This window comes from Taeniopygia guttata, chromosome 2, assembly GCF_048771995.1.
Source record: "Taeniopygia guttata chromosome 2, bTaeGut7.mat, whole genome shotgun sequence".
NCBI lineage: Eukaryota > Metazoa > Chordata > Aves > Passeriformes > Estrildidae > Taeniopygia > Taeniopygia guttata.
In genome coordinates this window covers 20373148-20387080 of record NC_133026.1, presented here as the reverse complement: position 1 = coordinate 20387080, position 13933 = coordinate 20373148, and the positions used below count along the sequence as shown (strand labels likewise).

Sequence of the window (13933 nt, the reverse complement as noted above, 5' to 3'; positions counted from 1 at the left end):
GACTGTGCTTGTATGTGAAGTCATTTCTGTATTGCAATATTTTGGTATTTCATTATGTCTGATTGAGCAGTTTTGGAAAGCTGGAGCTGCAGGTCCCCCTGAATAAATCACAGGCTCCTTATAGACTCAGTTTGCATAATCTCAACCTTACAGAGCACTGGAAAACCACAGCAAACAGCAGTCACAATTTTCTTTGCAAAGTCATGTAAGCAAAAAAGAGACGAAAACCAAGATCTTAATGTCATCCCTTAAACAAAAAACCTCCTGTAGGAGTGAACAACATTAAAAAAGTTCTTCTATTTACTAACAGATCAGCTCAGTCTCATCTTAGTTTTAAACTCAACTGCAACAAATTGAGCATATAATATTTATACACACAAGAGCAGAGAAATTCTTACATTGAAGTATCTTTCCATTGCACATTAAAAATCTTATGTTTGTCACAGGGTTGGAAAAGATATGGTTTTCACTGTTACTTGGTGGGTTCAGCGCTTTTGACATTCTCAGAAGCAAATAAGACATGTGAACAGAGCAAAGCTTATCTAGCTACGGTGGAAAGCAGGTGGGAAAATAACTTCTTTAAAAATCTATGCTTTTAATGGAGAAACTTGCAAGAATTTTCCAGCTTTTCAATTCATCAAAGTATTTTATCAGCATTTCAAAAAATATTATTTTAGCAACACATGCAAAGATAATCCATGCAGGAAAAATAAACCCAAAGCAAACACCTCAATGTTGTAGGGCTATCTACTTAATCCATTACAGCAACTTTTAAATTTGGGGGCTTCTTGAACTAAACAGTTTCTTTTTATTTTTCAATTCATAATTAAAGCAACTTTTGGCTTTGGTGGGGTTTTTGGTTTTCTTCTTTGTTTTTTGGTTGGGTTTTTTGATTTGCTGGGATTTTGGAAAGAAGGTTTTACAATTTTCATCTACTTGCTCTCATAGTCTCTCATGATAGGAAAGATTTAATAAAAATATTTTCTTAAACTACTAAGTCAAATTCTGAACAAATGTAGGAAATGTTCCCCAGAACCTGCCCTCTCCCACAGCCAGAATGTATCATCTCTAATATACCTACAACCCTGTCAGGCTTCAGAGGCTTCATGGCCCCTGAGGAACTTGACTGCCTTCAGACGGGCAGCAAAGCTGACAGCTTCCTCCTGTCTTGATGGTCTGTTTGAGGCACCTCAAACATTTGGAAAGACAGTGAAAAGAGTAGAATACAACTAGAAGCCCATGGGAGCAGCAATTTGTGATGTTTAAGGTGCCTTCAGAAAAAGTTCAGAGAAAGTTGTCCTTCATGAAATTCTTTTGACTGCTGTTTAAAGACTAACAGGGTTTTGCCTGGACTTCACTGAGGAGCTGCTGTTTTAGTCACGTTAAAACTCCTCTGTTTTTATCACTTAGATTAATATTGCACAATAACAGGCTGTGAATGAACACTGTTTCCCCCTGCAGACATGAGCAAATCTTTCTGATTAGTCTGACGGGGCTGAGGTCTGAAAAATATTTCTGGATTGGTCTCTCTGACACAGAAGAAAAAGGGAGTTTCAGGTGGACCAATGGAGAAACTGCTCATTTCACACACTGGAACACAGCCATGCCAGGTAAGCTCTGCATGGGCTCAACCCCTGCAGCAGGAGTGCAGTTGCAGCTCTCACAGGTTTGTGCTTTCATTCCCCTGGTTAGAAATTAGAGTGGGCACTATGTTTTGTGCTTGTAGCTGTGGGTGGCTAACACCACCAATGTGTCACTGTGTCTGACACCAGTGCCACCAGCACTGGCACAGCTGAGCTGCAGGTGTTGGTGTGAGCCAACCTCCTGCCAAGGTGCGCAGAGACAGATTTTGACGGGTTAGACTGAAGGCAGTACTGTGTAGGAGTTAACAAGATCCATGGTATAATTATTGCCATTTTTAATACCAGACCAGTTAACAACTCATCAGCTTTATAAAAATTATTCTGGATGGTTTTTTGACCCACAATGTGCACAGGTGAGAAGTGAGCAATGAACATGCAGCTGTTTGGCATTTCAGCAATACAGCTTAGCAGCTACCTGTGAGCTCTTGCCTTCACACAGCTAGTTATGCCTTAAGAGAAACCTGCTGTACTTGACATCACCCTTCTTGAAATTGAGTTATCAGGATATTGAGAACTCCAAAGTACTTGTCAGGTCATCTATTACATACGTAAATTTAATCAAGGGCCATTTCTCCCTGATTTCCCTGGGGTGGCAAGATAAGGAAGATTTGTTTTCTGAAGCTGCAAATCTCTGGCTTTGGTAAAGCTGTGTCTGTGGGACTCATCGGCCCATATCTGGCCTCTGGCAGTCGACATTAAAAATAGTTTCATATCCAGGATATTTTTAATATTCATAATATTCATCTTTATTTTCATAATTTTCAATTAATAAAAACAAAGGTCTCATTCCTTAGACAGCAATTAAGCCTTTGGTTTCACTCATTTCTTTTCCACATCACAAAGGGAAAGAGCAAGGCTGCGTTGCCATGGGAACAGGAATTGCAGCTGGATTATGGGATGTTGTGAGCTGTGAGAAGACATGGAATTATCTTTGCAAACGGCGGGCAGCAGGAGTGCCCCCTCCTGCTCCAGAACAGGTCCCTGTGGCCGCGTGTGCCGAAGGCTGGGACAGAGCCTCCCGGGCAGACTCGTGCCTCAAAGTAAGTGCGTGCCCACCGTGTGCCCACCGTGTGCCCACCGTGTGCCCACTGTGTGCCCACCGTGAGCCCACCTGCCCCGGGAGCCTCAGCAGGGGCAGACCCGGCACAGTGCCCTGGTACCAAGATGCTGGGGCATTATTTGGGAATGATCTTCTCTTTGGTATTCACGGCAAGAAAACACGGGGGAAATAATCTGTCAAATGTAACGAAAGTCAGCAACAGAAAATAATAAACACAGAGTGCTAGAAATACGCTTTCTTTTATCTATATGCCAGGTGAGAACCTCACCTAATTTATTTGCTTCCAGGAGTTTAGAACTTCATAAAAAACATAGTATTACATCTCAAGGGCTGGCAGTATCCTTAACAGAAGTCAATGTTTCTGAGTGAAAATGTGCCCCTCTTACAACCTTTTCTAACACAGCATGTGATACTCATAGCAATACTTTTGGATCTGGATTTAGTTGGTGACATTTTATAGCAAGTAAAACTTTTGATCCTTCTCTTGATTTAGTTAAAAGTGCCTTAATAATATCTCCTTTTTGCAAAGGAAAAGAGGAAATAAAAGAAAATATTGATCAAGTAAATAAATATGCAGTATTGTTCTTCCATGTCTTTATGTAAGTCTGCTCTCACTATTCCTGAGACTCTCTGCCTGTTGGGAGACCAGAGCTGATTTTATTACTGTATTTACAAGGGACTGAGCTTCTATGTCACATGTAATTATGATTAAATTGGTCCTGCCATTTACCAAATTGTTAATCATCATTTTTATAAAATGTCAAGCACTCAGTCCTGTTAAACATAGCCTTAGTCCAAGAATGTATGTTCCTCATGGCAGAAAGTGTATTTTGTATCTGTATACTTGCACCTCAATACAAAAAGCTCTTCCTCAGCTGGTGTCCACACTTGGCCAAACAACATTCTGTATCCATTTTATCTTTTCCAGTCCAACTCACTGACTTACTCTTCCCCTTTCTTTTCTCAAAACTATTCTGCTTTCTTCTGCAAAATGCCATGGTTGAGTTTTTCCATGTTTTTTGAACATTTCAGTGGACAAAGTTCCAATTAAGTTACAGATTAGTTTTTTCCCCTCCTCATTACATTCTGATACCTTTTGTTCTCCTCAAATACCTATACTAATTTTGCCTTATTTTAAAATAGATGATGCTAAGAAAAAAATGTTTACACTTCACATTTTAATGTTTCATATTGGAGGCTTGGACAGGTGTCATGTAGTCTCACTCAAGGATAAAGGCATGCTAAAATGATGCTGATTTTAATTACACATATTTTATAAGCTTCAAAAATGTACTAATTTATTTTTACTTTTTGTTCTCAATAGTTTTTTGTGAGAGAGGGAAACCAAAAGAAGTCTTGGTTTGAAGCTGAAGAATTCTGTAGAGAAATAGGTGGAAACCTGGTCACAATCAATACAAGAGAAGATCAAATTTTATTATGGCAATTAGCTTCGTGAGTACTCGCATAAGGATTCTTTTTCATGTTCCTGCTATGCTAAATAAAAATTACTTAAAACATATCTGGAGCTGAACAAGTGAGTGAATAAAAACAACCAAATTTAAATTACATTGATACAAGATTTTCTTCTGGAAATATCATCCTGTTACATTGCATTAAAAAATAATCTTGAATATTTCAAAGAGGCTTAATATTTTTGTTATTTTCATCACAGGTTATAGCAAGGCCATTTTCCATATCTTATAAATTTCTTACATGTTAATCCCTCTCCCTAAAGGGAGAAAATAAAATAATTCAGCTCTAACTGGCATTTTGTAACTGCAATTCTTCTTTAATCAACCCATTCAAAAAATCCCTTGAGTTACTGTGCAATATAAACCAAAATTCAAGGACTTAATGTGAAATTTTTCTGACTATAAACTGAAGAATCCTGAAATCAAAGAGTAATTAATTTTAATTGACCTTTGGTAGCATTGTAGATGCTATGTCTTGCTCATGATAAATAAACTGTGACATTATTTTCACCTCAAATTAGACCAATATTCTGATTGTATTCCATAATGTCAAGACATGTCAATGACACATAATATACAGCTTTTTAACCAAAAATGTTTCACACAGTGGAAAATTGAGGTTTACTTTCTGAAACAGATTTAAAACTTTGCTATTGAGAAGTTTTTGTGATCTTACCCTTCTTAAATTTAAATATTTTTCAGTACTGTGGTCACTTGAATGTGGTTTTATTTGTCTGTTAAGCCTCTTTTCTTTAGAGTATAAAATATTTGTGGAAGGAAATTTTTGTATTATGCAGTGACAGAAATAATAATTTTATTTGGTTCATAGGCACAACAAGATAAATAGCATGAAATATTAACTAAATTACTTAGGAAGTGCTAAGAAGCAAATGAAAACTGTTGAAAATCAATTCTCACTATTTTTATTAATTAAATGAACATTTATTTATGCTTTACTTTTGCTAAAGCCTCTGTCTTTGAACTCACACTACAAGCAAGATCTGTGCTATATACACAGGGATGGGAACCTGAACTGGTTCTGGGCCACATCACTTTAACTTTTTTTAAAATATGAGGAATCTTTAAATATGATCGTCACAGAGCACTATCACCTCCCTGACAGAGTGCAGGGAGTGAGCTTGGCTTTGGGCCACAGCTCCCAGTTCAGGTGTGACAGAAAGCAGGATATTTCTGTGCTTTTCAGGATTTATATCCCGGCTTCTCTTTCAATGCCTTTATATCTATATTGTATGAATTATTTTAGGGACAAAGGGCTGAACACTCAGACTTTCTGGATTGGTTTGTTTCTCTTAAATCCTGATGAAGGATTTGCCTGGATTGATGGCTCCCCTGTGAGTATTTATTTGCTGGATATTAATTGACTTTCTGTCTTTTAGAAAATATATACTTTAGAATATATAATGAATAGATGCAGTGCACTGTCTTAACACAGCATTGCCTGCGTTTCATCCCTGGTACCATGTTATATTCCACCTGGACAGTCTGTGCCCTGAGACCTTCCCAGCCTCCCAAAACGGGCACTGCTGTACGGCAGTACAGGGAAGTCCAGTTGCCAACTTTCACAAAAGAAGATAAATGTGACTCCTTCTGCCCATCAGTTTTTCTTTTATCAAGCACATGGTTTTCTATACCATGTAGTCTCTATACCTTCTTCAGGGAGTGGTGGGGAAAGTAACCTGACCAACATGACCTTCACAACCCTCTCAGGTCTGTTTGAACTCCCACTGATCCCATAAAAAAGGTACTTGAGATAATGAGATACTGAAATTGTGTCATGATGGCAATCTCAATTACTTCTATTCAGCTCAAATTACACAGTAATTTATATGTATTTCCAACACAGGTAGTTTATGAGAACTGGGAGGAAAATGAACCCAACAACTATGAAGAACTTGAACATTGTGTTATGTTTAATGGATCACCCCAAATGCGCTGGAACGACTTGCGCTGTGAACATTTACTTAATTGGATTTGTGAAACAAAAAAAGGTATTATTACTTCCCCATTTAATTGGAGCAATAAACCCAAGCTTAAAAAGCAGATTTTATGGATCTAAACAAATTGAAAGGAAGAAAGACACTGGGAATTGTTCGTTTTAAAACCAGTTGCAGTGAAGGCAACACATAAAGCAGGTAGAATGAATTGAAATATTTCTCTTGTTCTTGGGTGCAGGAAGTTAGAATATCCCTATTACTTTATCTCTAGTTTTATCTCTTTCTGGCACGGGTTGAATAAATTTGTGAAGCAAAGGTACTTATCCCCTCTCCTTTTATCTAGTCCCTCTATTTCTATCTGCTTCAGGCTTACCCAGGATATCTGTAGATGCAGGACGCTAGAGTTCTTTTTACAAAAGTGAAGAAAGCTTGCTCCCCACTGTGAAACAATTAATGGGAACCAAGAGAGGGATCAGTTGCTATAGGAACCAGCAACTCTGAAAATGCAATCTGATCTAAAGTGGAGGCTGGTGTAACCTTGATGGACTCCTGCATCTACCAGCTTTGCCTGGAAAGCAGGGCCCCAGTGCCAAAACTCTCCCACCTGGTGCCAGGCTCACAAAATGGACCTGACAGATGTTGGGGTGCCTCTCAGCAGGAAATGGAAATGGGGTCTGTGTGGGCTGAAGAGATCAAGTGACAGCTGACAATGAAAGAACTTGTTTTTCTTACTCAGTCCTCCTTCTACATCCCTGCTTCCTGGTGGTAAACTGAGTATTTGTATGCATCTCCATGGAGAAGGAGACTTCTAAAACCTTCTTGAAATGAAAAGAAAGTTGGATGCACGCAGGGAACTACTAGGAGGCACAATGGGAAGGGGAAGGGATAAGCAGTTACATAAAAACACTGAGTGTATCTAATATTTGATGACTCTGCCAACAAAACCCCTGAAGGGTGAATAAGGCACCATGGTAACATTGAAAAATTGCTTAACCAAAAAGGAAGAATCACTGTTCCCTTTTGGTAAATTAGTCACACAAATGCAACATCCAAGCCTTAATTTCTGCCTACCAGCTCAAAGCAGCACATCCTGTGCAGCCCTTTCTGGCACACTGAGCACGCTGCTTTGTGTGGATGCGCCTCTCTGCTCTTGGTGAGATTACTCAGAAGGAGCTCAGAAACCATGACACAAAGACTCTGATCAGTTTATCTTGATCCTAGATGACCTTTCAAAAGCAGGGAAAAAAATCTAGAAATTAATTTTGTAATTTTGAATCTGGATCATGTGATGATCAACATGACAGAAGACATGCTCACATGTGAATTCCCTCACATGCACTTAAGACATCAATTTACAAAAGATATTCCAGCTTTCTGAAAACAATGCATGTTACAGTTATTTGAGGATTAAACAATAAATTAAAATAACCAAAACCATATAAATTAATAATGAAGACATTGAAATAATTTTAGTTCTATTGTTCACTAAATACTTCAGAAAAAATGCTTAAATGATCCCAAAATAATTTTACCCGATTTTTCTTTTTTCTTGTTGTTGTTTATTTCTCATCAGAATATTTCTGACACTTCTATAATACTGTGTTTCTGTCCATCAAACCACAGTAGAAATGTGAGAATTAATAGTCCAGAGGTAGAAAATAACAGGCATTCATATGAAAGCAGAGCTTCATTTGAGAGGCTATAGCTGGCTTTGTGAATACAACTAATTTGCTTCCTCCTGGTTCAGCCTGTAATCAGAAACTTGGGTTTGATATCCATTGGCTCTCCAGGACTCTTAAAAACAGAATGTCCTAGTAAAAGCCAAGTCATCAGGAAAGGAAGAATACATTGACACACTGGAAGCATTACATTTTCAGTACTTGTGGATAGTCTAGTACCATCTAGATAAGCTTTAGAATTTACTATATTGGATTATGTTGTTTGGCTCTAGTCCCAAGAATACAAAAAAAAAAAAAATTAATCATAGAGTATCAAGTGAAAATGTTAAAACAAATTTTCAAAGTAATTTTTGTTTAATCTACCACAAATTTACTATGAAACATGGATTTTTTGATACAGTGTTTTTGGATATACATTACTATAAAGTACATATTTTTCACTAGCTAAATGTTTCTAAATTATACACTTATTTTAATATGGCAGAATGTGCTCTAAATTCTTGAAAATGCAAAATCTGATTCATAGTTTGGTGGGTTTGGTTTTTTTCCCCTCTATTTTCAAAGTATGCGAAACTACTTAAATTAGATCTCTCTGATTTTTTTTTTTTTTTTTAATTTGGGATATTGCTTATGAAAATCTTTTTTCTTTCAGGTACATTGATAAAGCCTGAAGCAAACTACAAACTTGGTAGGTTCTTTTTCCTCTTTCACAAAGATTACGGCATAGTTTTCAGACTTTGTACAGACCAGAAAGGAAAACATTATATATGATTCTTTATCTTTCAGACTATCAGCTCACGAAAGATGGATGGATTATATATGAAAATAAGCAGTACTATTTCAGCAAAGAACATGTCCATATGGAAGAAGCTCGGAGGATTTGTCAGAAGAATTTTGCTGATCTTGTTGTCATTGAGAAAGAAAGCAAAAGACGATTTCTGTGGCAATATGTAAGCAGAAAGCCTATTAATTATATATAGTTGAATTTTGAAGCACAGCAGGTGATAAAATACAGGGAACATACTAAATATTTAGTAAGGCTGGAATCCTGAGCTATTGTCCTACATTACTTATTTATAAACCAATAGATTTGTTCAGGACCTGTAAAATTACTATTGTTTTTAATAGATAGAGGAAAATAAAAATAGTAAAGAGGCATGCAAATATTAAAGGTGCAGCAAAGGATAGTTCAGGCCCAGGTTGCTTAGCTTTTCTAATAAATGTAGTGTTCAGCGCAGTTAGTTGCTGATAATTGCTTTTCTGTCCAGTGGATTCCTCACTCCAGGATGTTCCACATATCTCTCTTGCCTGCCTGAAGCCTGAGTCTGAACCAACTATATTCTTCTGTGAGGCCCAAATTAAAAAAAATAAAAGGAAAAATAAATCACAGGCATGATTAATTGGCTTTCAGATTTTTGCTTGACATTGAAAAGCAAATTAGTGCTTAACAATTCATTACTTCTATTTTAGATTTACACAAAACACAGAGGAAAATCATATTTCATCGGCTTAGTTGTCAGCTTTGATCAGAGATTCAGGTGAGTAAAGAAAAACTGGTAATGGACAACAAATGATGGTAATTTCATCTCAGAGAGCATTTCTTTGTGTTTTCATCTTACAAGTTAAAAAATGTACAACTGACTTCTGGATAGTTTTCAGGAAATGTCTCAGACGCAAAGTACTACATTCTTCTATATTTAAGCAGAGAAATGCATTTTCCTTCCAAATTTGGGAGAGCAAACACAACAAAAATTCATGGCTAAGATGCAGCTCAGTTAATGCCTTACACTGTGAGAACTGCAACCCTGCATAAGTAGTGAGGAGAAACAGGTAATTTCAAGATGTTATTTACCTGATCTGCTCTTGATCCCTCATCTGCTAAGGATGAGATTGACCCTGACTAGATCTCCAATGACTACAGAGAAAGCCTGGGAAGTTTTGATAAAATATATATGTAAGGGTTAAATAAAATTAATTCCAAGTGGTTCAAGTTATATGAGCTTCAAGCTAGAAGCATAAGCAGCATCTACCCCAACATCTTTCTGAAATTTCTGGCAGGAAACCTGTTTTAACAATCCATTTGTAGAAGCCTTTCTGGAGTACACCTTTCTGGGATGTGAAGGATGTCCATCCATGCCTTGAATGTGGTAGTACTAAGCAGAGGAGAAGCAGCAGTAGTGCTGTAGCTATGTCCTCTCCAGGATATGTAGAGCTTTTGCCCTCTGGTCACTGCTGATACCTTGTTTAGCCCCCTGCCCAAAAGCCTTGTGAGTAATGCCTGCTGAGAACGCTGCTGGCAGCAACTGTCCCCTTGTTTCTTCCAGATGGCTGGATGACAGCCCAGTGAACTATGTTGCCTGGGCTCCAAATGAACCCAATTTTGCAAATAATGATGAAAACTGTGTGATAATGTCAGAAGAATTTGGTGAGTAAAATAGCAACAAGAAATATTCGGGTAAAATTTAGCATCAAAATCCAAAATATTTGGTACATACTTAAATTTGGGGCTACCCTACAGAGGGGTAGTTCAACAATACTGACATCTTTTCGTAACACACTCATTAAAAACTGTCCACACTTAGAAAAGAAACATTGCAGAGGAAGAAGGAGTGTATTGGGGTAAATGTGTTTCATTTGTGCTTTATGAATGCCATCTGAGCCTGGCTGCTGTAGTGGTTGTACAGGAGTTTTTTCTGTATTCTGTAATCTCTGAACTATTATCTGTATTCCATTTCTTTACAGGTTTATGGAAAGACATAAACTGTGCTGTGAAAAACGCCTTTATCTGTGAAAGGCACAATTCAACTTACTCAGGATTTGCTCCTACTGTGCTTCCACCTCTGGGAGGATGTCCTGAAACTTGGCTTTTGTTCAACAATAAGGTACAGCAATAAATCCCAGCCATATTTAGGAGATTTGCTCTAGGTGAAGAAAGCAAATATCCCTTTTATCACATTAAAGAAATTCTCTCTCTTTAAACACCAACTTACTAAGAAGTATACTAATTAGCAGTGCAGCGCATCTTCAGGTTGGAAAATTTGTAACTAAATATAAAAAAACAGGTTATTTGAATGTTTGAAATTATAATTTTTGTAAATGTCTGTGTGCCTTTAGCCATAGCTACTTTTCTAGTTTCTCAATACTTCTGCTTATTTTAGACATACTGCATGAAAATCCTGATCCATTATCCTTATCTGTAAATGTAACACTGTTTTTCTGAGTAACAAAGATGAAAAATTGAAAGGTCACACTTTTCATAAGTAATTGGCCATCACAGCAACTCATCTTAAGCTGAGTAACACAAACAGCAATAAATGTCAAATCAAATATTTGACAATATCAAGCATTGCTTTCTGCTAAGTTAAGCAAAAAAACCTGGACATATGAACTTTAAAAAAAACCCAAAAAACAAACAACAGAGAAAAACCAAAAATCAATTCCACAACGCAATCAATAGGAAATGTTTTTATGCATTCAGAGAGGGAGGAGCCATATCTTCTGTCCCTCAGAAGATACAAAAAAAATGTTTTACACTGGTATGCAGGGAAAACACCCATTCAGAAGGGCACTTCTTCCTGACACTGTTCCACTTGTGGGAGTTCTCACATGGGCTGAGGTTTTAGCACTCCATCTATGGTATAAAATTGAAAAAAAATTGACCTGAGAAATTATTACCTGCTCCAAATTAGGTTCACAGTCAGGAAATAGTTCCAGTCCCTCAAAAATTCTACTTTTCAGTAATTTAATTCCTCAAAAGCTTTTGGTGGTTTTCTGCTCTTTCCCAGCAGTGATCCCACATGATTGTAAGTGCTCTGTACATATCACAGGGATTGGCTGGGTCTCCTTGCTGGCTGACAGGATTTGTGTTCCAGCAGATCCCCCATCTGCAGCTCTTTGCATGCAGGAATTAGCACAGAATTAATACAAACCAATGGTTTTAAAATTCTTTGGCACCCAGAAGTCTGTCTAATCTTTACTCTCTCCACAGTGCTATAAAATATTTGGATCCAGAGAAGAAGAGAAACTAACTTGGCACTCAGCAAGAAGTGTTTGTAGAGAATTAGGGGGAAATTTGGCCTCTATACACAATAATCAAGTGCAAGGTATGACACCTGAGCCTTACAGCACTATGTATGAAACCACATATTTCACCACCTAATGATAAGGCTGAACCTACCTCCAGACCTAAATAACCTAAATAAAGGAAGACCCGGAGGTGTTTGATCCAGAGGAAGGACTGCAGTGAGATATTCTGACACTTTCCCAGTTTTAGCAAGCATCACCTGTGGAAGGAATAGAATAATCTGTTCCCCATGGTCTTGGGAGATGGGATAAATTGTAATAGTTTATAGTCATGAAATGCTCAGAGATATTCAAGCTAGTCATTAAACAGACACCCATCAGAAATTACATATCTGAAGCTGATGCTACCTTGGAAAGCTAATCTTTTTGAGGTAATTTCTGGCCCTGATTTCTATAATATTTCCAAGAAACCTAATTAATTTTTATCAAAAAGTTTTCCTTTTTTCTCTCCCCTCCTTTTTTTCCCTGAATTCAAATTGCTTCACTTTGATTACCCATTGTAATTTTTTTCTTTTACCTTTTACTCCCAGCCTAATAATACTGAGGTTGGTATTTCCAATAGATTTAGAAGATGATTTGTTGTTGTTTTATTTGTAATTTAATTTACATGGAATTTGAAGAAAGGAAACTCCTCAGGTATTTTTTATTTTATTTTTTAAATCTATTTTCTCTCAGCTTTCCTCACCTTCCACCTAAAGGATGTTGCCAATGAAACATGGATTGGGCTGAATGACATCAACAGTGAGCATACCTATCTTTGGACAGATGGAAGCATTTTTGACTATTCAAATTGGGCCCGAGGATTCCCATTCAGAGATAAATTCATGGTGGTTGACTGGAAGTATATTACAATAGAGGTGAACAGAAATAAATCAGAAAATGCATAACATAAATGACATACCAAATGTTTGAGTAACCAGCCTGACTTCTGTCTCAGCTAAGATCTGATCTTTATAGGTTAAAGCACAAGTGAACTGAAACTTCAAAGATCAAATTTTTGAAGCTTTAATCAGAAATTAATAGGCCTGCTTAGAATCTAATCTTACTCTCATTCCTTTGTCAAAGTCTAGAAATGCATAAAAGGAATCTTTACTGCTGGAATTAATTACACTTTTTATAATTATTTTATTTTAGTGAAAATGTTCAGTGTTACTAGTTGTGATTTTTATTCTGGTTTATTATTTTTCCTTGTATAATGCAAATGAAACTCCAACAATTTCAGTACAGATTACCATTAACTCCATAGTAAAAATAACTTCAATGTATTCTGAAGAATTTTAATTAACTGACAAAAGTTCTTGCAGCAATTTGCCAATAAAGGTACATTTGCTTAAGATATACAATAGAATACATTTAATTTCCAACAAGCAATACATGAAAAGAGCCAGAAAATTAGAAAAGAAGGCTATTAAATATTTCTCCTCACACGTATTTCTATTATTTTGCTGGAAATTTTGCACTTTATCAGCAACAAGTCTATTTTTCATTTTTTCCCTAGACTGATTGTATTACAATGACAAAAAGATCTGTAGATGATGCAGGATTATGGGAAAATACTGACTGCCAGCATAAAAAAAGCTATATTTGCCAGATGGAGAGTGGTAAGTTTTATTTTTCACCTTTTTTTTGATTGCAAAACATTTACTGAACAATCTGACCATTACAACTCAGAGAAGATGACCTCACCTACCCTGCAGATATCCACACTGAAATCAGCTCCCTGGCATATAGACACTTTGAAGAAGAGGATTCACCTTCTTAATCATAAGAAAAATGTCCAAACCGGTTCCTAGAAGTTTTCTGCCTTCAAAATGTCAGTTTTCTCTATTAACAGAAAAGTGTATCCATCTGTGGATGGATACACCACAGATATAGGTGCCTGAATGCAGTTATTTTGCAAATACAATACAAAAAGACAAATCCCTTGGTGACCTCCAGCCAGGGGTCAACTGAGGCCGATTAAACGGATTAGTTTGCTCATCAGTCCCTAGAGAGGCCTTCATATCTCAAGACAGCAATACTCAGAAGGGCAAAAGCTCCA

The 13933-nt window shown here is 37.0% G+C and overlaps 1 protein-coding gene across 2 annotated transcripts in view; it reads left to right on the top strand.

Moving 5' to 3' along the window:
- The window catches only part of LOC100231534 (macrophage mannose receptor 1), a 34001-nt gene that overhangs the window by 9300 nt on the left and 10768 nt on the right, over positions 1 to 13933 (top strand). Inside the window, exons 9-22 of one of the 2 annotated variants that reach the window (XM_030264593.4) lie at positions 447 to 562; positions 1462 to 1610; positions 2487 to 2683; positions 4028 to 4155; positions 5440 to 5527; positions 6040 to 6184; positions 8462 to 8497; positions 8596 to 8759; positions 9280 to 9347; positions 10134 to 10234; positions 10552 to 10691; positions 11798 to 11912; positions 12568 to 12749; positions 13391 to 13493. In XM_030264593.4, the coding sequence (XP_030120453.4) occupies positions 447 to 562; positions 1462 to 1610; positions 2487 to 2683; positions 4028 to 4155; positions 5440 to 5527; positions 6040 to 6184; positions 8462 to 8497; positions 8596 to 8759; positions 9280 to 9347; positions 10134 to 10234; positions 10552 to 10691; positions 11798 to 11912; positions 12568 to 12749; positions 13391 to 13493 (1732 nt within the window). Of the gene's footprint in view, positions 1 to 446; positions 563 to 1461; positions 1611 to 2486; positions 2684 to 4027; positions 4156 to 5439; positions 5532 to 6039; positions 6185 to 8461; positions 8498 to 8595; positions 8760 to 9279; positions 9348 to 10133; positions 10235 to 10551; positions 10692 to 11797; positions 11913 to 12567; positions 12750 to 13390; positions 13494 to 13933 lie in introns of both variants that reach the window. The other variant, XM_072925469.1, reaches the window with a different exon arrangement.